The sequence below is a fragment of the Gorilla gorilla genome, chromosome 1, assembly GCF_029281585.2.
Source record: "Gorilla gorilla gorilla isolate KB3781 chromosome 1, NHGRI_mGorGor1-v2.1_pri, whole genome shotgun sequence".
Classification (NCBI taxonomy): Eukaryota; Metazoa; Chordata; class Mammalia; order Primates; family Hominidae; genus Gorilla; species Gorilla gorilla.
The window spans coordinates 222,216,276-222,240,341 of NC_073224.2; the positions used below are offsets into that span (position 1 = coordinate 222,216,276).

At 54.1% G+C, this 24,066-nt stretch overlaps 1 protein-coding gene across 11 annotated transcripts in view; it reads right to left on the reverse strand.

Annotated features, from left to right (window-relative positions):
- Positions 1-345: 345 nt before the first annotated feature.
- ARHGEF10L (Rho guanine nucleotide exchange factor 10 like) overlaps positions 346-24,066 on the reverse strand; it is a 158,270-nt gene continuing 134,549 nt past the window's right edge. For 10 of the 11 annotated variants that reach the window (XM_055353810.2, XM_031011860.3, XM_055353972.2 and 7 more), the window contains 3 exons: positions 10,480-10,654; positions 2,930-3,052; positions 346-1,367 (listed from right to left, as the gene is read on the reverse strand). In XM_055353810.2, coding sequence (XP_055209785.1) covers positions 835-1,367; positions 2,930-3,052; positions 10,480-10,654 — 831 coding nt within the window. In that variant the 3' untranslated portion in view covers positions 346-834. Of the gene's footprint in view, positions 1,368-2,929; positions 3,053-3,158; positions 9,356-10,479; positions 10,655-24,066 lie in introns of those variants that run through there. The other variant, XM_055354118.2, reaches the window with a different exon arrangement.

The following is a 24,066-nucleotide window of genomic DNA, read 5'->3' on the forward strand; positions in this document are numbered from 1 at the left end:
CCCTTCTGGAGCAGAAGTGAGCTTTCTTCTATGGTAGAAATGGTCATATCTGTGCCGTCTCATCCTTCACCACTCACCACTCAAGCCACATCTGAAATGTGGCTACGATGACTGAGAGATTGAATGTTTGATTTTTCATTAATTTGAAAATTAATTAGCCACCTGTGGCTAATGGTGACCAGATTGGACTGTGAAGTTCTAGAGCTGATTCCCGTAGCAGCTCCACCCTCCCACCAAGCCTAAGAGTGGCTCCTGGGTCCCAAATAAACCCTCTCAACCAATAGCTGCTCTCTCTATCTCTTTCCCATCATGCTTTAAAAAAACACAACAAAACCTCAATCCAAGTCCAGATGTAACTCTTGTCTTTTATTCCAGCATCTCCCAGAGCTCCAATATGTACAGACTTTATTTATACACATATAATATACACCATATATACGTATTTATAGATATTCACACACCAGCCCACACACTCGCACACACTCACACGCACACACCCTTCCAGGAGGGGCGTGTGGCTGCCTTGGAGTCCCGCTAGGGCCCAAACAAGTGATATTGGGCTTGCCAGGCAGTTGTGAGGTTTTGTGTTTTTTGCTTTTAAAAAGAAGGCCATTTCCTCCAGATGTGTCCTCCCTCTCCCCAAGCCCTAAAACTCCTCCCCAAAACACTCTGAAAAAAATTTTTTTAAAAGAAGAGGTTTTCCTTTGCTCTGCCCAAGTAGTTTCTGGAGAGTCCAGGCCCATCCACACGTCCCGTGCAGGTCCTAGAGCACGAGAGCCGGGCGTGGCCTTGGTCAGGGCTGCAGCTGTGCCCTCTGAGGGGAGAGGGGAGGCGCTATAGCATCAAGGGCACCTGCCAGATGAGGAGGGTGCTGTCCGTCTCCCCACACGGGGCCTGCCTCCCACTGCTGCCCAGAGTGCTGCCAAAGTTGCGGTAGCCCTGCCCGCCGGAGATGATGGCCACAGAGCAAATCTCCTTGCGGTGGGCGTCGCGGGCGCAGGGCCGGCTGCGCACCCAGACGTCGGGGTCGTCGGCCATCTCGTAAATGGAGCCGTCCTCTTCGCTGTGCTCCAGAGCTGCGCCATCAGCAGGCGCCGGCTCCCGCATGGAGAGCAGCGGGCCCGGGAGGTGTGCGGTGGAACGCAGGCGGTACTGCAAGAGGATGCCCTTCTTGCGGGTCAGCTCTCGGCCCACGTGGCTGTCGGGCATGGGCTCGTGTGCCTGCCCGTCTGGCTTGTCCTCCTCAGCCCGGGGCCCCTCAGCCTCCTCCTGGTCACTCCGCAGGATGTCAGGGGCCAGGATGCTGGTAGCCACAGCCAGGAAGGCCACAGGCCCACAGTGCCCGTTGAGTGAGACCATGCCTTTCCCTGCAGAAAATGGGGCGAGAGAGAAAGGGGCCCAAAGGCCCAGCGCATTAAGGGAAGCACCTGAGTCTCTCTCCTGGAGAACATTCTGGGTGGGTATTTGGGGGGGTCACTTCTGTCTATGTTGGCACCTCCCCCGAAGGCCACGGGGTCTGGCTATCCCGCGCTCCTGCACAACTTCCTCAGGGGAGCAGAACAGGAACCACCTTATACACCACACGGGGGAGCCTCAGTGTGAAATTCCAAGAATTTCCTGAGCCTTTGCCAAGCAGCTGCCTCTGCCTAGAAATCCTTTCCTGTCTACTTGATTCTGCAACTCTTTCGGCAAGGCCCAGCTCAAACTCCTCACTGTGAATCCCTCCTGAATTCATGCATGGGGAGCTGCTCGCCCCAGTCTCTGTGTCCCCAGCCCCCGGAGCACCCTCATCCCAGCACCTGTCACCCAAGCTATGATGACCCCCAGGAGACCATCAGCTTGTTGAGAGCAGGGTCTCTGCCCGATTTCATCCCCGCATCCCAGGATTCCACCTGGAAATATACCCTCCACAAATGCCCCCTGGATGGACAAAATGCCCTATTTGAGGAAACCTTGAAAATAGAAAATCTCAGAATTTAGAAGCAACTTTTTTTTTTTTTTTTTTGAAATGGTGTCTCACTCTGTCCCCCAGGCTGGAGTGCAATGGCACAATCTTGGCTCACTGCAACCTCCACCTCCCGGGTTCAAGAAATTCTCTTGCCTCAGCTTCCCAAGTAACTGGGATTACAGGCACACACCGCCATGCCCAGCTAATTTTTTTATTTTTATTTTTAGTAGAGATGGGGTTTCACTGTGTTGCCCAGGCTGGTCTCAAACTCCTGAGCTCAGGCAATCCACCCACCTCGGCCTCCCAAAGTGCTAGGATTACAGGTGTGAGCCACCGTGCCCAGCCAAAGCAATTCTTCTTTATCAGAAGGACTTGAGGTCTGCGCAGGGAGCCGGCCCATCCCCAGGGCTTCCTATCGGCCCTGCTCCCTTGCTGGAAAAGACCACAGTCATCATTCTCAGGGTGGTGGCAGAGGGGGCCCCGGAGCTCCACGCATCCAAGTGTGGGGTTATTCTCTGATCCTGCCCTTGTTCTCCTGGGCCCAGTAGTGCAGATCAGAGCAGACCTTCCTCTGATCTATGTGAACACATTCATTTGCACATGGACCCCACGAGCAGGCTGGGCCTGGCCCCAGAAGCACCAGTTATTTCTCTCTCTGGAGCCTGGACATCTTGAAACTGCTATGGGAAGAAGCAGAAAGGGCCAGTGGAGCCCCTGCCATTAGGCAGGTGTCTCAGCCAGGCCCCAAGCCACTCTTGTGTCCATCTGCCAGATTAGGAAACTGACACTCAGAAAGGTGGGAGACTGGGGCCAGGACGATTCAGTTCTACTGGCCACCATGCCACCTGAGATGAGAGGAAGCTGGAGACTGGAACTCCATCCCTATACCGATGAGGGCATAATACACCCTCCCCGCCAAGCCCCACCGGCCACCTGCAGCTGACCCCCTGGTCCTGCCAACACCAGCTCCCAAAGCCTCACCTGTGATCTTGGGGATGCCTTCCAGCCGCGGCACAGGCAGCAGGACGATGACACCCTGGTCAGTGCCCACCCAGAGCAGACCCTGGCAGATCAGGAGGCTGGTGACACACAAGTGCTTCTGGCCTGCAGAAAGAGAGGGCAGCTGAGCAGTGCCCTCCTGGGGAGACGGCATGGGCTCTGGGTGTCACCACGAGGTGAAGGCCTGGCACAGCGGGCTCCTCCCCTGAAACCAGCAAGAAGTTGGGCAGCGGGGTGGGTAAGAGCTGGGGCTTTGGAGGCTGACCTGCCTGGGGTCTGGCCACGAGGTCCTGCAGCTGAGCACTCCCCTAACCAGCCTCAGTTTCCGCCTGTGTAAAGTGGGGCTGCCATGCGGATGCACTGGGGGACACAGCGCCTGGTCTGTGTGCGCTCTCAATACACGGCGGCCAGGTCATCTGGCACAAAGGGTTGTACAAGGGCCATCCATGCAGGGATCCAGCCAGCCAGCTATGAGCAAAACCAGGGAAGACTGGGGAGGTGCAAGCTTCTCATCGGCGTTGGTGCAGATGGAAGGCATAAGTAGGGCCGGGTGGGGCTCGAGAGGCATCGAGGTGGGTCTGCTGCAGCCCCTCAGGGCCTGCCCGTGTGGGTGCTTCTTCAGATGAGGTCACAGCACACCCTGCAGGCCCTGGGCCCAAGAGTGAAGCACAAAACTCGCTGGTGGGAAGCAGCATGTTTCTGATGCCAGTCCAGATTCGTTCTTTTTAGCTCTCCCCTCAGCTCTGTCTCTTCATTTTAGCAAGAATAGCAATATCAGGGAGGGCATGGGGGCAGTCCCCTGCCCCTAACAGAGAGGATGCCAGGTGTGGGCTGCCCAGCACGGTGGCTGAGAAGAGGGCTCCAGAGCCAGGCGCGGGACTCACACCTTGGCTCTGCCACTCTCCAGCTACACGACCTGGGCCCATCCTAAACTCCTCTGGGCCATGGTGTCCTCACTTGTAAAAGGGGCCAAGGATAATACAGTCACATGTCACATAATGACCTTTCAGTCAACAACAGACCGTGTATATAATGGCAGTCCTATAGGACCGTATTTTTACTGTCCCTTTTTGATGTTTGGAACACAGATACTCTCCATTGGGTTAAATGAATGAACGTAAAACAACCCCGTGCCTGCACATGGCAAAATGGGCGCTACCTGCTGTCATCGCTGCTGCTGCACTGTTGCCAACAATTCTAGCAATGGGAATGGGCACAAGGGAGAGGCTGGGAGTGCAGGGGGCAGGAGGCTTTCTGAGAGGGCTGAGAGGCGTGGGGTACAGGCTGCCGGCTCAGGGACAGACCCCCCACCATGTCACACACAGGGTGGACGGCTCTGCCACACTTCCTTAGGCTTCACTGGGCACCTGCCTTTCTAAAGGGCTGTCTCCTTCTTGCCCTAATCCTGCTGCCCTCTGGGAGAGGCTTAGGCTGCATTCCAGAAGTTTCCCACTTTCTGCTGCTTCTGGTCCATGGATCACACTTGAAAAACACAGCTTTGGAGTTTCCAAAGCACTCGTATACCTGCTCTCATCTGACACAAGCCTTGCAACAGCCAAGACGTATGCAAGACACAAATGCCGGCCCCATTTTCCAGGCACGGATGTTAAGGCTCAAAGAGGTCCCCCACCTGGTGAGTGCAGGGTGGGGTGGAGTTGAGGTCTGCTGCTCACCACTGCCCAGTGCTTCCATCACATCTCCCTCCTTGGGCATGACACTTCAACTCCATACATGTGGGTGTATGTGCTTCCTCTGCAGTGCAGGCACAGAGAGAAATGGTGTGGCTCTCTCACCCCAAAAGGCAGGTTACCGACTCAGGGTACACCCAGCGTTGCCTGACACAGTGTGCCATCCCTTCACCAACCCATTTACCTCCCAGATGCCTACTGCATGGCAGACCCCACACTAGGTGCTGGGGGCACAGCTGGGACCATGTACATAGAGTCCTGTCTTAAGGAACAGACACTCAAGAACTTTCTTTGATGATGGACATGTTCCCTACCGTGCTGTCCAATTTGACAGCCATCAGCCACATGTGGCTTCCGAGCACTGGAAATATAGCTAGTGGCAGAGGGACTGAATGTGTTATTTTCTTTCATTGTAATAATGGCTACTGTATTAGACACAGAGGTGCAGAGAGGAGATACAGGAACAAAAACAGAAACAAGGGATGTAAATGCCAGGCAGAGGATTGAAACAGGGCGACGGGGCAGAGCCAGTGGAGGATTCCCGGGTCTTCAGGCCTCCCTCTACTTCCTGGAAGGATAGGGAGGCAGGCGTGAGGCTGCCAGGTGACAAGGCGGAGGTGGCCACACCAAGACCTGAGCCAAGGCCCAGGAGATAGGGCATGCAAAGGCCCTGTGACAGGAATGAGCTCAGCCAGTCCGCCAAGCAGAGTGAAGCCAGTGCACCTGGGGCACAGAAGGCAGACTCCAGATGGTCAGAAGAGGGGATGTGTCAGGGCCAGGACTGGGGCTCGTAATTCTGGCTGCAGTGAAAAGCTACCGGAAGGCCTAGGCAGGGGAGTGGCGTGACCTGATTTGAGTGGAACGTTCTAGCTACAGTTGTGGAGGGTGGGAGTGGGAGGAGCAAGGAGCCCAGCAGGGGCTCCCGCAGCTGCCCAGGTGGGAAGGGCGGCGGCAGTGAGGTGAGGAGAGCCCAACCTGTTTGAGACCTGTTTGGAGCAGAGCGACAGAGCTGCTGGGAGAGGGGAGCAGGGGTGGAGCGGAGGAAGGAACCCAGGATAGCGCTGAGGCTCCTCTGCCTGGAGCAGCTGGGTGCATAGCAGTGCCATGGACTGGGATGGCAAAGGAGCAGGTTTGGGGGTTGAAGCCCAGAGCTCCTGGTTGGATGTGTGGTCTGAGACACAAATTAGACACACCCGAGTGGAGCTATCAAGCAGGCGGTGGGATTCGAGTCTGGCAACATGATGCAAACTCAAAAAATCACATTCATAGCGTCCATGCAATGTGGAAATGCAAACTAGGCTGAAAAAAAAAGCCCACTAGTGACTTACAGGCTTGGCCAACAGGGACTATTTCACAAACAGTACCTGGGTGTCTGTGGAGCTGGGACTATTTCCCATACCTAAATCCATTCCAAAAGTGAAGGCTCAGAACTATGATGGCAGCCTCCGGTCCAGGGTCAGGCCCCCAGCCCTCCTGGAGGTGGCCAACAGGGGAGGCTCAGGCCATGAGCCCCTTTCAACAGCTGACTTCTCTTCTTAGCCCTGGTCAAGGTCTGTGATGACCTTATTTTGCTATTTGTTTACTTATGACAAGCTTTGTGAGGGCAGTGACTTATCTGTGTGCTCATGGTTAACTCCCCAACTCCTGGCCAAGTACCGTGGCTCATGGTAGACTCTCAAGAAGTATCTGTGAGTGAATGAGTAAATGGATGGACGGATGGACAGATGGATGGATGAAGGAAAGGAGAAAACTTGGAAAAATCATTTCTCTCATCCATCAATGAGTACTACAAACCGGCCTTGCTCAACTTTATAATTATTAGAAATATTAAATATATACACACATATATATATACATATAATATATATACACAATTGAGCAGAGCTCTTAGTCCATAGTATACAATCAATAAATAGAGGCTATTAGGATAATGTTTATGATTATTAAAAGGATCTGGATGCTAATGTCTTAAGATCAGCTCCATCAGAGCCATAAACCCACAAGAACAATTAAGCCAAGAGAGGGGACAGTGGTGAATTTTTCATTCCACAAGCCTCATCGCCTCCCTCTCCAAGACCCCCAGGGCATGGAGACCGGCAGGAGACCATTTCCCGCTGCCCTGCATCCTCCCAGCCCCCACTGGACGGCAAAACCGACAAATGGGAGGAAGGCAAGCAAGAAACCGAAAGAGATGCCGGAACTGAGAAATGACTTCATCTGCAGACCTCATTCTGGGGCCTTCCCCCTCCCCCTCCACCTCAAGGAAAAGAGCAAGACACTTCACAAACAGTCCGAAAGAAAAAAAAAATTCTAATGGTGAATAAATATTTTATCACAGAGACTTAATGCAGCAGTGTTCAACTCACCCAAGCCATCTATCTGGAGATATACAACTTTAAAAAGCTCAGGCTCTCGGAGAACATTTTATTAATGACCTGTCTGGTTAAAAGGAGGAGGGAGTTTAGGTTAAAAAATGCATTAATACCAGTCGAGTACTCGAGTGGAAGAAAGGGGTCAGGGGAAGGAAGTGTGATAAATTTTTAACACACCCTAAAAAAATCCACACTTAGTAGAGGAACAAATTTATTACTAATTATGCAATTATTTCATTTGCTGGTATGGGGGAAGAAAAAAATACTTAAAAGCCTTTTTAAAATATCTCTAATAAAGAATTTAAGAATCCTGCTGTGTTGCGCTTCTGCAAAGGCACAACGTGGGGTGGATCTGCAGCTGCCCCCCACGCTCTGGTCCCCAGCATGGTGGCTGGGGCTGGCTCTGGCTCAGCTTGGAGCTCAGGGAGCCACTCTCAGATATGAGGGGTCAGGAGGAACTGGTCTGGCAGGGCCCCAGGCTCCACTGGGTTACTGATTGGGAAAGTTCAGGCCTGAGGGAAGAGGGAACCTTCGGGAAACCCCACACTCTGGAATCTCAGCCTACATCCAGCCTTCTCCAGGGTTCAGCCTCAGGGAGGTCTGCCAAGAGAGGGGTCACCTCTGTCTGCACTGATGCAGCTGATGCGACAGGAATGGCACACTGACCTGGATGGTCTTAGGAGGGGCAAGGAGCCCTCGTAGGAGATGCAGGGAGGTGATGCCGTAAAGACGATGACGGCAAATGTCACCATCATGGACCGCTGCTGGCTTGAGACAGGGACTGTGGGCACTGTCCTCACACTGTCTCACACAACACCTACACCTGCCCTGCGGGGTAGGGACCGAGGATGGGAAGCGGGTGCTCCGAGTGCTCCCAGTCAGAGCTGGAAGACAGGGGAGGAGGGATTCCAGGAGGAATTCTGGCTCCAGGCTCTGGTATACCCCACCCAGCATGGCCAAGATGACCCAAATCTCAGCCCTTTGTTGTATGAATGGGGAAACTGAGGCCCAGGACAGGGACACAACCGCCCAAGGCTACACAGTAAGTGTGAGGAAGCTCTAACGAGAGTCCGTGGGGCTGCTCCTGGCTCTGTCCACATCAGCACTGCGATAGCAGACCGATCATTTCACCTCCTGAGCCCCAGTTTACCTGGCCCTCAAATCATCATCATAACAACGAATGCCCTTCCTTCCTTAAAGGGTAACTGCAAAGAGTAAGTAAAACAATGGGCGTGAAGGTGCGTGTGAAACACAGTAAAGTCAGGGTTGTACAGGCAGGAGCGGCTGTTCTAACTACAGCCAGGTCTGTCCACACATCCTGCCTCCCACCACTTGATCAGCTTGACTCTCTCTCACTCTCCTCTGCGCCGACAAGATGAGATTCCAAAGATTTTTAAAAGCCCATGAGATTATCCATTTCTTCATTGTTCCACTAACTTGAAATAATTTAGCTATCAGAGGAAATGTGGAGATAGTTTTGTGATACAGAGACATTTTTATCATAGTTAAAATGGATTGAACTTGTATAATGGCTAAATACTATGAAACAAGAAAGGGAGGAAGGAGGGAGGGAGGAAGGAGGGAGGGAGGGAAGAAGAGAGGGAGGGAGGGAAGAAGAGAGGGAGGGAAGGAGGAAGGGAGGGAAGAAGAGAGGGAGGGAGGGAGGCAGGGAGGGAGAGAGGGAGGGAGGGAAGAAGAGAGGGAGGGAAGGAGGAAGGGAGGGAAGAAGAGAGGGAGGGAGGGAGGCAGGGAGGGAGAGAGGGAGGGGGAAGGAGGCAACCCAAACACAGGTCCCACCAAGCCTCTCACACACCCCAGGAGAACGTGAGTGAAGGGTTCAGTCTCATCGGGCACCTGCCACCCTGCCGGCCCAGGACAGCCACCTTCCCAGCCCACCAGCATTTATCCTCATAACAGTCCCTGAGCTGGGACCTACATCCCATCTTACAGAGGGATGAGGGGCTCCGGGAGATTAAGGGACTTGTCTGATACTATGTGTTGGCCAAGCCAGGCCTCAAGCCAACTCTCTTTCTCCATTACATACAGTAGGATGCTGGACTGAGTCCGGCCTGATGTGACTGTGGTCCTGCCTCTGGTCTACTGCATGACCACGAGCAAGACGCCTGGCCTGCTGAACCAATCTCAGTGTCTGCATCTGTAATGTGGGGACAATCCCCAGCTCGCAGGGTTAGGGTGAAATGAGATCCTGTACATAAGCACTTGGGGCCTCATTACCTCAGGCCCAGGCAGGGTGGCAGTTATTACACCATTGTGACTGCCGTGGACTGTGTTGTTAGTAACCGCCATCCCCGTGTGATCAGTTCAGACTCAAGGACCATCGTGACTGGCTAGAGGGAAGCAGAAACCAGGGTGATTTCCAGGGCCTCGGGAGGGAGTTAGGGACCGGGCCCCTGGGGTAGGCAGAGGTCCCTAAGGCTCCTGCAGTGCTGGCTAACATGCCTGCCCTCAGTATGGCCCCAGAAGACAGGATGCTCAACTCTGCTGGGCATATGGCCACTCCCAGCCTCTGCCATGGCCCATCTGCCAGGTCCTGTGACAATCAGCTCCAGGCCCCCACCTGCCACACGGGCTGTGTTTCCCTGGCCCGAGGGCCCTTTGGCTCTCCCAGCTGCTGAACCCAGCCCTGCCTGGGGCACTGGGACAAGATAGAGCCACTGCACCCTCCCACACTGGCCGCAGGTCAGTCTCTCTGGGGGAAGCTGGGCCAAGGAGGGAAGCAAGGTTAGCTGATGCCTGCTGGCCCCGTGGTCTGCTCTGAAGCCAGCTGGGGTGAGGATGGGCATGGTGCCTGCATCTTGGGCAGCAGATGGTAAGGAAAGGCTGAGAGCCAATTCCATGGAGGCCTTGGGGGGCATTTGGTGAGCTCCAGCCTTAATCCTTCGCCGCCATTCCCCTCCACCATCAATCCTGTCCACTTCATCTACACACAGCTACGCAGGAGGGGCCCCAGCCACAGCAGATGCCATCCAAACCCACAGACTAGAAGGCCCAAGAGGGGAATTTGCCTTTCTCAGAAAAAACTCCAAGGACAGAGACCACCCGTTGGCTTTCTCACTTTCCCATCACCTCATCCTACAGGGGATTTGAGGCAGAATTGGGTGTTTGGTCAACCTGGGGAGTGGGGCAGAATGAAAGGCCTGGGTTCCTGCCCAGCTTGGCCTTTCCTTAGCAGCTGCCTGACTTTGGAGGGTCCACTGGGCTGGGGGCCATTTCCTGAGCGCCCCAGGCTGCTGTGATGCGGTGGCTGGGCACAGTGACAGGCAGGGGCTTTGAGATGACAGTCCTAGGTGTGAATCCCAACCCCACCACTTCCTGGGGAGTGCCTCAAATTAAAGCCCCAGTTTTCAGGGCTGATGAGGGAAAATGGGATGGGCTGCCCAAGTCACACCGCTACCTGGCCGTGGAAGGTGCTCTGTGACTGTCAGCTCCCCACTGTCCGCGGCAGCCTCACCTGGCAGGAGGAAGGTGGTCCTGGTGGCGATGTTGATCTCTTGCAGATGCTCCAGGGTCTCGGTGTGGAAGAGGCGGATGGAGGTGCCGGAGGAGAAGGCCATCCAGACGCCGCTGCCCGCCTTCACCATATGTGTCACGCTCACCGCCTCGTCCTGGTGCGCCTCGAAGCTTTGCTGTGGCACAAAGGGAGGAGTGTCGATGCTGGCTGGGCCTGCCAGCTGAGCCTCCCTACAAGCCCCCACCCCTGGGCCAGCCATTCTCACATTCTTCAAAAGCACAAGCTACTCAGGGAACCTTAGAAGCCCAGCTATGAGGTTGGCCAAAGTTAAACAACTGGAATCTTGGAAGCCCAGCTGTGCTGTGTTGGCCAAAGTTTAACAACTGGCAGGGAATCCTGGTTTGCAGGGTTTGCCAATTTCCGTGGTGTAAACATTCTAACGTGGCCAGTCGCAAACTACCAGCATGATATCACCGAGTGAGGAGCAGGAAAGACATGCACATGCTCACTCACAAGCAGACAGGACCAGGCATGGTCCCAGTGGCCCCTCAGAGCTTTACCTTATGGAAGGGAAAGATGGAGCCGAAAATCATGAAAGAAGTTGTGGTTTGTGTAAATGATTTAAAGTGACAAAGGCAACCGAGAGAATGACCGGGGAAGGAACGGGGGTAATATGGGCCAAATCCTCATCTTTCACAGCAAGGAGACAACAGGTAATGTCCCAAAATTGATACATCAAGAAGCAGCAGAGTGAACAAGTTTGGGTCCTGAGGAAAGTGCCGGGTGGATTAAGAAAAGAACAGGTGAAGAGCATTCTCTTGCGAAAAGCAGGACTGAGATGTGCAGTGTGGACGAGCCTTTCAGGATAAACCACTCCATGCTTTTTTTTTTTTTTCTTGCAAGTGTATGTACCATTTTGATCTTAAAACAAATAAAAACTTTTTTTAAAAAGAAGATACAAATGATCAGGCTTCCCATCCACTGCAGGAGAAAGTCCAAGTTCCTTAGCTCAGCATTCGGGGCCCCAGCGCTGCCCCCACTCCTGCCCTTCCTTGTGGGCTCCCTACGTTTCAGGCCAGCCAATGCTCAGGATGTACCACACAGCCGCACCCCTGCCCTCGCCATGACTTGCACACAGCACGCACCGCCCCCCCCCGACAACTGTCCTCCTCCAACATCTGAAGACTCCACTTCAGGGTGGCGTCCTCAGTCCAGGAGGCAGGCCCCACCCCGCCACGGACCAGCCGCTTCCTTCTGAATGGCGTGCTCTGCTGTCTAGCCTGGAATACCTACACCATTCTGTGGTTCTACTTGGCCACTTCCCACATAAGACTGTGGACTCCAAGGACAGAGCCTGGGCCTCATGCCCTTTAGTGCCCGTCACCTGCTTGGTACAGGGCCCAGCACAGTAAAATTTGGTCAAAAAAATGAATGGATGGACACTTGAATTCTATCTACAACACTCAGATGTCACTAACTCAGGCACATCAGACTGGAAACAACCCAAATCCCCAAGCCTTGGGGACAGTCAGGTAACTCTGTGTATCCAGCTCTGTACTGTCCTCCCTGCATTTAAACTCACACTTACAGACACTGCATGACGGACACAGAAAAATGTGAATGCTATAGAAAATGCAAAAAAAAAAGAAAAAAAGAAAAACAAAACAAAACAAACACACCAAAAGCTGGGGGAAGAAGCGGGACAGGGGAGGGAGAGCTGCACCCTGAGGCTTACTCCAGGAACAGGATGGGGTGATTTTCCTCTTTTCCAGTTTTCTGGCTTTTCTCCTTTTTCCATAAAGAATTTGTCCTGGGAGGAAGCCCAAGACTGCAGGAGGATCCTGGATGGGGCATTTATTTGAGATCCAACCTGCTATTAAATCTGACTTCCTTGGCAGCTTCACAGGCCCAGGCCTCAGTTTCCTCAATTGTAAGTACAGGCTGCTATGAGGATTACAGGGACCTAGGTGAGGAGAGCTTGGCACAGGCCCAGTGCCTAGTAGGGTCTCATTTATTCAGCAGATGTTCTTGAGTCCCTACTATGTGCCTGGTGTGGGTGTAAGTGCTGGAAATGTCGTGATGACTGCAAGACCCACTCTTGTGAGGCAAACGTTCCCAGGACAGGAGGCAATTAAAACAAAGAAAGATTACATCAGATAGTGAGAAGCACTGCACAGAAAAAATACTGAAAGCCATTAAGACTGGGGTCAGGGAAGGTGTCTCTAGGAGGTGACATTTAGTGAGAGACCTGAATAATGGGGAGGAAACAGCCCCTCAATGATTGGGAGGAGGGGGAAGAGCATTCTAGGCAGAGGGCACAGCAGTGCAAAGGCCCGGAGGCAGGAATGAGAAGCAGAGGGACCCGTGGTGGGGGGCACAGCAATGGGACAGGCCAGAGCAGGTAGGGCCAGATTGCACCAGGCCACCTTGGAATCCATGGGGAACAGTTTAGATTTTATTTGCCCACTGGAGGGGGTTGAGCTGGTAAGTGACAGAGGCAGTTTTACTTTTAAAGAAGCTCAGTCTGACAACAGTGTGGGGAAGGCTGGCTTCTTGGTCCAGCCCCGGAAGACCTCGCGTGGGCTTAGCAAGTGGAGAGGGAGGGACAGGACTCAGCTTATTTTGCCCTGGAGGATGGCCCCAGCTCCTCCCCAGCTCAAATCACTAAGCAGTTTCCCACTGAGTTAAGGAAGCTTGTGAGGGGCGGGGGTCCCCATGGGGAGCTAAGCCAGTGAGCTCCAGGCTCATTCCTGATCAGAGTGTGGGGACCAGGAGGGCAAGACTGTGAGCTGTCCAAGGAAATTGCTTTTTCTGAGCCAATCCCTGATGGCTGAGCTGCGAGTAGCAAGGGAGGCAGGGGTAGCAGGAAAGGCCAGGCTCCCCAGAGGAGGGGAGGGGAGGGGAGAAGAGACAGCAGCATGGTTCCTCTCCCCAGGGTCAGGCTGCTCTTGGAACAGGGGTTCTACTGCACAGCCCACCCCTGACCAGGGGGATGCCCCCAGAGCAAAAGCTGTAGTTTCCTCAGACCGAAAGTTCACCAAAGGCAGGGGTGCGGTGTCTCCATTGGGTGGGGGCCCCCCAGGAGCCAGGACAGAATCTTGTATCAAGCTGGGCATGCTCAGAGGAAGCGAACTGCCTCCTATCTCAGATTGGGGGCTCAGGCTAAGGGCTCCAGAGGTATCGGGGGTCTCTTCCTCTTTTCTTAGCCACCCACTCCCGGCCCTCAGAGAAGGCCCAGGTGCAAGAGGCTCAGAGCCTCTGATTTTTGGAAGGAGGCCACGCCTCCTCACAGCCTGTGCAAAGTCAGGTTTAGTAGTCCATGCTGTGTAGGGGAGAGACCATGCCCCCATCTCTCTAGCCCTCCGCCCATATCTGCTGCCCACAGCCCGGGCCGTCCTGGCTCTCAGTTCTCTCTTCCTGCGATGTAAGTTCCTTCAAGGAAACATGCAGAATGATTTTGTTTTGCCGAACCAGCCTGTAGGAGGAATCCAGGAGGGAGGAAACCTCCCATGAGGCCTTGCTGGGAAAAGCCAGCTGAGGCAGCATCAGCCCAAATCACAGATGAGGACACTGAGGCCAAGGAGACCCCTTCGGCACCTGCTGTCGGCGAGCAGTGGGGCAAATGGATGGGGTAGCAGGAGAGTCAGTGACACCCAACATGCTTTGTCTGCAGGCTTTTCCAAAACACAGCACGCAGCTCCTTGCTCACGGATGCACAAACATGCACACACTGAGAGAGGTATCTGCATGCTCACACGCATGCAGCCAGCCTCCAGCTCGACTCCCGAAGAAAGGTCAGAAGTATTTTCAGCCTCCGAAAAAGCCAGGCGCACTGAAACCCAGAGGCCTGGGACCAAGGAAAGCTGCACCTGAATCTGCAGCCAGCCAACCCTGTGTGCTGCTGTCAGAATCTAATTAAAAGAGAAGTCGGTGGTAGAAATCCAGGCTCATTTCTCCAGTGGCATAACAAGTCTGTCTCCAGGCCCGGAGGGCTTTGCGGAAGGCTTGTGCAAACCTGCCGAGCCCAAAGGCGGGAGGCGGACGGGGGAAAGGGCAGGAATGAATAGGAAGAATGGCACAGCACCTCCAGCCCCAGCCCCAGCCCCAGCCCCAGCCCGGCATGTCTCAGCTACCTCTGGGCTCCTGGGTCCCCTTCTCACACCACGAGCCTGGAGTCCTGCCTGAGCCTCCTGGGCCCACAGGGCAGGGAGTAGGTGGAGCTAGAGAGACATGCCAGGATCACGGGTCCCAGAGGGGGCTGAGGGACTGAGCCTGGCACCCAAGTGAGAGCAGGGTACAGTGAGCACCCTGGTGAGAGCAGGGGGCAGTGAGCACCCGGGTGAGAGCAGGGGGCAGTGAGCACCCCGGTGAGAGCAGGGGGCAGTGAGCACCCCGGTGAGAGCAGGGGGCAGTGAGCACCCCGGTGAGAGCAGGGGGCAGTGAGCACCCCGATGAGAGCAGGGGAGAAGCCCCCGCTGCCCACTGGTCTTGCTGCTGCCAGGCCATGCAGCTCATTTCATTTTCCAAATACAAGGTATCCATGTATCCTGAGAGAGCTCAGAATTCATTGCCAGGGGAGGCTGTCAGCTCATCAAACTCTGCTCTCCTCCCAACCTGGAAAGGGTGAAACCCTGCTAACCCAGCACCCCAACCCCAGGCCACGCACCTCCAGACCTGTGCCCTCATCCTTGGATGGTCTGGGAGGCCCAGAAGTGTGGGGTTGGTGGGGTCAGGGGCTGTCCTACTCTCTAAGAGGCCTCTATCCCCCTTATCCCTGAAAAAGGCCACCTGCCCACCCACCACCAGGAATGCCCAGTGCTTCCTGCCCCCTCAGCCTCCATGATCCAGACACAGCTATTTACTGGGTGAGCGCTCACCCTGCACCAGAAACCGTGCTGTTAGGTTTATACACTAGAGCAGCCATCTGCAAACAATGCCCCTCAGGCTACAACCAGCCTGCACCAGTTTTGGTAAATGAAGCTTTATTGGAACACAGTCACACCCGCATAGAAAAGAACCCATTCAAGTAGCTCAGGATCATGGCATTCCAACTGTACACCCCTGTTCCCTGCTGAAGGATAAAATGATCTGCAAGGGAAACCTCAACTTCCTTGGCAGGCTTGGAGGTAGTGGGGCAGGCACAGTGATTCTGAACCTATGCAGTGGGACTGAGATACACTGATGTTATTGGGAACCAGGGTTTGCACAGAGAGAAGAGAGTCCGGTGTGGAATGGAAGAGACGAGGGTAGACTCCAGGATCTCAAATCTAAATCAGAGGTATCAAAACGAACCCCAGCTCGAGAGTTCTTCCCTGGCCCTGTCCACTGAAAGAGCCTGAAGGCAGTGACTCTAGCCAGGGTGCCCTGGAGAAATGCCTAGAACTTCTCACAGATGAAAAGCAAGGAAGGGCTCAAAGAACAATGGGGATGTGTCCAAAGGACCTAGGAGCCAACACGAAGGGGTCCCCGCTGGCCAAATTCAAGACAATGTGAACATCAAAAATAATGATGGTCCTGATTAGAGCATGCTGGATTTTTTTTTTTTTTAATCCAGGAATTTGTAGTGATAGTAAGGGCAGGGTGTGGAGTGGGGTCAGGTGAATCTCTGTAACTAGTGACAACTAGTCAATGCAGAAGGCAAGGCAGAATTAGACAATGGTGAATTAGCAATCACCAAGGATCACCCATGGATGACAAAGCCCCAGGGGGAAAGTTTGTGGAGGAACTGGATATTCACATAGTCTCCAAGAATCACCCAAAAGTGACTGAGTAATCACAAAGGGAAACCAGCACCTTTAGAAGGAGAGATCCAGCCGACGCTACCCTAACCAAGTGATCAGGATGGGGCCAGCTGCTCTTCTTCCTCCCCGAGGACTGCTGTGGGAGGTGCAGGGCTCCCCTGACCCCCAGCCCCGCAGCACCTGGCCGAACACTGGCACCTCATTGGGAGGAAATAACCAGGCAATTCCAGACTGTGGAACTTCTATGAGACGCTGGCTTGGACTTGTCAACAAAGTCAATATCATGAAGAAAACGAAAAAGCAAAGGGATTATTCTAGATTAAAAGGAGACTTAAGAGACATGAAAACCAAAGGCTGCCTGTGATTTCAGGCTGGATCCTGGATGGCATTTGGGGGAGTAGCTCTGAAAGATATTTTGGGGACAACTGGGAAAACCTGCACCTGGACAGTATTTAGATAGCATCAGTGCATAGACCTAAATTCCTGGGTGTGATATGCCATGCAGTTACGTTGGAGAGACATGCCGAAGTATTTAGGGGTAAAGGGTAATGATGCCTGCAACTGACTTTTTTAAAAGTGGGTGTATGTCTCTGTGCATGTATAATATGGGGGAAGATTGTAGCAACATGTTAACAGTTACCTGGGTGAAGAATATCTGTGTATTGTATTATTCTCTCACCTTTCCTGTAGTTTGAAATTTTTCGAAGTAAAAAGTTATGGGGGACCAGGCGTAGTGGCTCACGCCTATAATCCCAGCACTTTGGGAGGCTAAGATGGGTGGATCACTTGAGGTCAGCAGTTCAAGACCAGCCTGGCCAACATGTCTCTACTAAAATTACAAAACTTATCTGGGCATGGTGGTGGGCACTTGTAATCCCAGCTACTTGGGAGGCTGAAGCAGGAGAATCACTTGAACCCGGGAGGCAGAAATTGCAGTGAGCCGAGATCACGCCACTGCAATTCAGCCTGAGCAACAGAGTGAAACTCCGTCTCCAAAAAAAAAAAAAAAAAAAAAAGTTATGGGAGAAAAGGCAAAGTAATTTAAAAAAAAAAAAAAGCTGGCAGTTGGAGGGGAGGGGTCGTGCCTGCCTCCTCCAGCTCCCAGATCCCCACTACCCAGTGACTCAGTCTCCTCTGTCATCTGTACACGGGGACAAAAAGAGAACACGCCTCTGGGGCACGGTGAGGATTCCAGGGAGAGCATTGGCGCACTGTGACCTGGAATGAACCCAGGTGAGCTGAGACAAACCCGTGTGTCCTGCGCCTGCCCACGGAGCCCCTCCCTGCAGCCCCCCATCCACCCGCTGCAGGCACCCACACAGTCAGTTTCAGGTGGGTGATACTGCTCCAAATAGTGCTGACACAGCCCAACCTCCAGTCCTACAATATTTATGTGTCTCCAGGTGACGCTTCTGTGCATGGTTTCCATAAATTCCCAGGGTGAGCAGCTCAGCACTCAAAGTCATTAGAGCTGAGATGTCGCCAAGGGGCCGGAAGGCTCGCTGGGCACAGGGGCTCTCAGGGATTGCCAGCTCCTGAGGAAACAGCAGGATGCTGGTGGGGCTTCTACTTCACAGGTACCCACCGTGTGTCAGGACTTTCCAATGCCTGACTGGGCACTGTGCGTGCAGTGTCCCACCTCACAGAGACTCTAAGAAAAGAGAGCGAACCAACCCCGGGTGGCCCAGATGGGCAGGGGCAGGGCGGGGCAGGGGCAGGATGGGGCAAGGCGGGGCAGGGCGGGGAAAGGTGGGGCAGGGTAGGGCGGGGGCAGGGCAGGGGCGTGCACCTCACTTCAAGCTCACATGCTGTCCTCTGAGGGTCTCATGGGCAACTCTCAATGCTGAGCACCAGAGCTGAATGTGAGCATGAAGGGGCTGTGCCACCCATTCCCGGCCCGGTCACCACCGAGCTGGCCCTGCGAGACACAGTCGTGGGCCCAGAGATCACCCACGATCACCTGCCAGCACCTCACCAACTCTGCCTCCCTTTAATCCCCACAGACACCTGGGAGGTGGGTGCCACCATTCCATCCTCATCCCATAGCTAGGACACAAGAAATGACCTGTGCAGGGCCACCCCACCAGCAAAGGGCACGGCTGCGAATTCAGACCCGGGGTCACATCCGCTCTGCACGGCTGCACTGAGCATGTGGAAGGGCCATCTTCTACAGGCAATTAGCACAACTCCCTTTCCTGTCTTTATCTCATTCTTATCAACACTTTACAGCTGAGGAAACAAACTGACAGGCTAAATGATGTGCAAAGTCGCGCTGCTTAGGACATGGGAGGAAAGCCAAATTCAAACCTACGGTGACCAGTCCTACCCGGTTTGCCCAGGACTGTCCAGGCTGCGGCACTGGAAGCCCCAAACCCCAGGAAATTCCTCAATCCTGGGCAAACCAAGACACTTGGTCACCCTAACGGGACTCCAGTGCCAATACTCAGCCTCCAAGCCATGGATGGATCCCTCTCTGTGGGCTTTGTCTGATTCCCCAACACTCCTGCCCTCAGAGTCTGACCTGGTTGAGGCCAAGAGGTTGTGCACCAGGAGCAGATCTGCCCTGCCTGACGCTTTTCTCAGGGAGGCTCCAGGTGCAACGACCAGTTCACCTCTTCCCAGCAAACTGGTTAAGGTCTCTGGGTCTCTGTTCGTTCATCTGTAAGGTGGGTGTGAGGTCATCCTTTGGAGCAGAGACTTCACTGGATGCTGGACTCTCCTAGCTCAGGGCCATCACGGGAGCCTGCAAGGGATGGAGGGATGGATGTCCCTGCCAGCTCCAAGACTGGTAGCCAGACCCCAAATTTCCTTTAACAATCCATTTTGGAATTGATTGTACAAAATTTGGTATTTTTGGTGTGTCTTTCTAGAAAGATCATTAACTATTTTTACTAGCATTTCAAAGAGGTCTATAAATCACCCTTGCCTACCTCCAAAAAAGTTAACAATTCTTACAGTAAGGCCTACTTGTTACTAAGCACACAAGAAGGTGGACACAGATGTTGGGGTCAACTCAACAACCCAGACCAAGGCATACAGAAAGTGCCACTGCAGAGAACACTGTCCTGACCTGGCTGTGCCAAAATTTTGCCTTTAAAAACAAAACTAAACTAAAATCCAGCCGGGTGCGGTGGCTCATGCCTGCAATCCCAGCACTTTGGGAAGCTGAGGTGGGCAGATCACCTGAGGTCAGGGGTTCGAAATCATCCTGGCCAACGTGGTGAAACCTCATCTCTACTAAAAATACAAAATTAGCCAGGGGTGGTGGCGCATGCCTGTAATCCCAGCTACTTGGGAGGCTGAGACAGGAGAATCGCCTGAACCTGGGAGGCGGAGGTTGCAGTGAGCCGAGATCACACCATTGCACTCTAGCCTGTTCAACAAGAAGAAAACTCCATCTCAAAAAAAAAAAAAAAAAAAAAAAACCTGAAATCTATCAGTGCACCTGGCTATTCTGGAGGAAGTGGAATAGAAAAAGCATCTTGAAGTATGGGCTATTGATATTCTCCTCATTAGTCCTGTTTAATTTCCTTTTGTTTTCTTCAATTATGACAGCCAGCCTAGCGTTTCTTCTCCAGCATCGACACTTTAGGACGGAGGGTTGGGCAGCCAGCCACCTGGGCCATCTGGGCCACCTGGGTCACCTGGGGCCAGCAACCACCTTTGCTGCGAGTCTTACCCTTGGCAGCTACTCCAACCTTGCCCTGTACAAGCAGGTGCCAGGGCTGAGCTAGTGCCTGTGCCTGCCCACCACCCTGGGGACCCAGTGAAGACTGAGCCATAGAGAGGGGGCCAGGCATCTTCCGGCTCCTGCACGTGCTGGGCTGCCCACAGCTCAGCTCAGCTCAGCTCAGCTCACCTGCAGCCCCCATGAGGAAGGAGGGACCACCGAGCCTCTAGTCAGAGAGGACAGGGAGGCCCAGCAGGGGAGTGACCAGTGCAGGCAGTGATGGCGCCCAGCCTGGGTCTGCATGACATTCACCGTGGCCTGGGATTGTCTTGTTATCTGTTTGCTATTTGCAAGAAGCAATAAACCCACAGGCCCAGAGGCAGACCTACAGGGTTCAGCTCCTGACCCCACCACTTCCTGCCTTGGTTTCTTCCATTTTAAAGTGGGTGTGATAATATTAATAGTACCTACTGCACAGAGCTGCCGTAAGATGACTCAAGTTGCTGCTAATGGAGAGCTCAAAGCAGCCTCTGGGACCCATGAGTCTTAATACAGATTAAGTGGGTGGTGGTGGTATCTCCCCCCATGATCTCCCTCCCCTACCATGCCCATATCAGACAGGCAGCTCCATGAGGGCAGGGGCTGCTGCCGGAACCCAGTGCCAAGCACAGGGACTAAAGCTCCAGCCAGTGCCCATCCTGGGCCAGAGGGCCTGGAAGAGCCGGGGCGGCACCGATCGAAGGAGACACCGATACAGAGATAGAAGCTGAGATCAGCAGAGAGTGAGCGTGCAAACCAGACCATCAGGGAGGAAGAGACGAGTGAGTGCTGAAAGAGAGACAGACAGACAGAGGTAAGGCAGAAGAAAGAATGCCTGTGCGTGCACGAGGGTGCAGGTGAGCAGGTGCAGTCAGGGTTGTTTCTCTGGATTCATTTAACATCTAGAAAGTGAAGCACTGAAGGCAAAATCAGGTCCCTGGCTGAGCCCCCGGCACACAGTAGGAGTCAAAATTCCTATTGGCTCCTTGCCTGACGTAAAGGGATTTCCTATGCCCTGCTGATCGCAGGCAAGTGACTGCCTCTGCCCATCTCCTTTCCTTGGTCCTGCTCGCTCACTCAGCAAACCTCATGGAGCGTCCGTGCCTGCCGGGCCCTGAGGACACAGCATGGCCAGGGAGATGCACAGAGTCCTGTTTACGGCCCAGTGCAGAGAGTGCAATGGAGGAGGGAGTGAGGACTAAGGGAGCCCAGAGGAGAACTAGTGGAGGCAGTTGGGCTCCATGGAGAAAGGGGCAGGAAGTCAGAGTGACCACGAAGATTCTGTCCAATCAGAAGACAGCCTGAGAGTCCCAGCAGGGAGAGCAGTGGGTGCAAAGGCCTGGGGGAACAGAGTGCTCAGGCAGAGCCTTTGGGGGACTGGGACCTGTCCAGTGGCTGGAGAAGGGGAACCCAAGGGATAGCGACCAAGTGCAGCCTGGGGGGCCTTGACTTTGGGCCACAGGCAGCCTGGATAGTTCTGATGCAGGGTCAGATGTGATAGGAGCTTTGTTCTATCACGTCTGCCTCATAGCAGTCAAGCCTCAGCATGAGGCCCAGAAAGCGCCCCCAGGCACTGGCTGTAGCTGCCCTGCTCTGCTCTGAGCTCTGCATAGGGGAGCCACGTGGAGCCTGCAGGCCTCGCCTGCATGATATTGAATGGTGGAATCCAGACACCTCACCTGGCCCTCCACCACCCCACACCTGCACCCACACCCGCACCCATGCCTGCACCTACACATGAACGTACACCTGTACCCACACCTGCATCTACACCTGCACCCACACCTGCACCCACACCTGCACCCACACCTGCACCCACACATGAACATACACCTGTACCCACACCTGCACCTATGCCTGCACCTACACCTGCACCCACACCTGCACCCACGCCTGCACCTACACCTGCACCCACACCTGCACCCACGCCTGCACCTACACCTGCACCTACACCTGCACCCACGCCTGCACCCATGCCTGCACCTACACATGAACATACACCTGTACCCACACCTGCATCTACACCTGCACCCACACCTGCACCCACACCTGCACCCACACCTGCACCCACACATGAACATACACCTGTACCCACACCTGCACCCATGCCTGCACCTACACCTGCACCCACACCTGCACCCACGCCTGCACCTACACATGAACACACACCTGTACCGACACCTGCACCTACACCTGCACCCATGCCTGCACCTACACCTGCACCCATACCTGCACACATACCTGCATCCACACCTGCACCCACACCTGCACACACCTGCACCCACACTTGCACACACACCTGCACACACACCTGTACCCATGACTGCACACAAACCTGTACCCACACTTGCACACAAACCTTTACCCATGCCTGCACCTATACCTGCACCCACACCTGTACCCACACCTGAACACACACCTGTACCCACACCTGCACCCACACCTGAACACACACCTGTACCCACACCTGCACCCATGCCTGTACCTACACCTGAACACACCTGCACCCACACCTGCACCCAGGCCTGCACCTACACTTGAACACACCTGTACCCACACGTGCACCCACACCTGCACCCATGCCTGCACCAACACCTGCACACAGACCTATCCCCACACTTGCACACAAACCTGTACCCACACCTGCACACATCCCTGCATCCACACCTGCACACACACCTGCATGCACACCTGCACCCATACCTGCACCCACACATGCACACAAACCTGTACCCACACACCTGCACACACACCTGCACCCACACCTGCACCCACACCTACACCCACACCTGCACCCATACGTGCACAGTATCTGCTCAGCACCCATTTGCCCGTGCTTAGCCAGAGGGGGCATCACCAACATCTTGAGGCTGAGACTCTAAGTTCCCCTTGGTGACAGTGCGGGGAGGTGGGGAGGCCACAGGGTGGGATGGCTCAGCCAAGGCGGTTGCCCTGCTTCCCACATAGGCTGTGAGAACTGCAGGGAAGGGTGGTTCTGTTTCCACATGTAAATCCACATCCAAGACTGCTGGGCGGTGGTGGGCATGAAAGGTCAGAATTGATGCGACCAACACAAAGCTGGGACCAACCCAGAACAGGTAGGGCTGGGGAGGGGGAGCGGGAGAGTTGGGGTTTCCAGGCTTGATCAGACCCCCAGCTCCCAACTGGACACTGCTCAAAAGACTCAAGCCACAGTCAAGAACTTATATGATACAGCCACGTGTTGCTTAACGACAGGAATAATGCCGTTCTGAGAAAGGCATCATTAGGCAATTTTGTCATGTGATCATAGAGTGACCTTACACAGATCTAGGCGGTAAAGCTGACTGCACACCTAAGTCATGCTGTACAGTCTGTTGCTCCTAGGCCTCACACCCGTACAGCATGAGACGGTACTGAACACTGCAGGCAACTGTAACACAATGGTATTTGTGAATCCGAACATATCTAAACATAGAAAAGGTACAGTAAAATACGGTATTGTAATCGTATAGGACCATCATAATATGTGTGGTCTGTTGTTGACTGAAAGTCACTATGCAGCACGTGACTATGTTAATATAACTGACCAGTTTCCCTCCCTCTCACAGGCATGCACAGGCATCAGCTCACGCTTCTCAGGGGCCCTCCCACTAAATGCCCTCCAGAGAGCCTGGCCCACCCCGCTCTCACTCCCCTCTCTCGCTCCCCTCCTGGGTTCCTTCCTGGGCTCCTCAGATCAGTGGCAGGTATGTCTGCCTCACGGCTGGGCATGTGTATGGGGCTGACCCGCATCCTCTCCTGTGGGTGAGACTCCCTCATTGGGGCACCTGCTCTGCAGGACCTGTGCTGTCACTGGGCTGGTGTCACCACCCACTCTATGAAGCTCGCTTCTCTCCCCAGGTACCTGGGAGGAGCCAAGAGGCCGGTCTTCACCTGTGGTCAGCAGCCCCCATCAGGGCCCACTAGTCATGTAAACACCATGGACCAAGGGTCCCAGGGGTAACTGGAGCCCTGGAAGGCTCAGAGTCAGGCAGAAGGGAACAGCTGGCGTGGGAAAAAAGGGGAGATTTGGGGGAGAAAGAAAGCAAAGGAGAGAGAGAAGCCAAGTCAATGCCTGTACTTGCACTGCAGGACAATACGGAGAGAATAAGACAC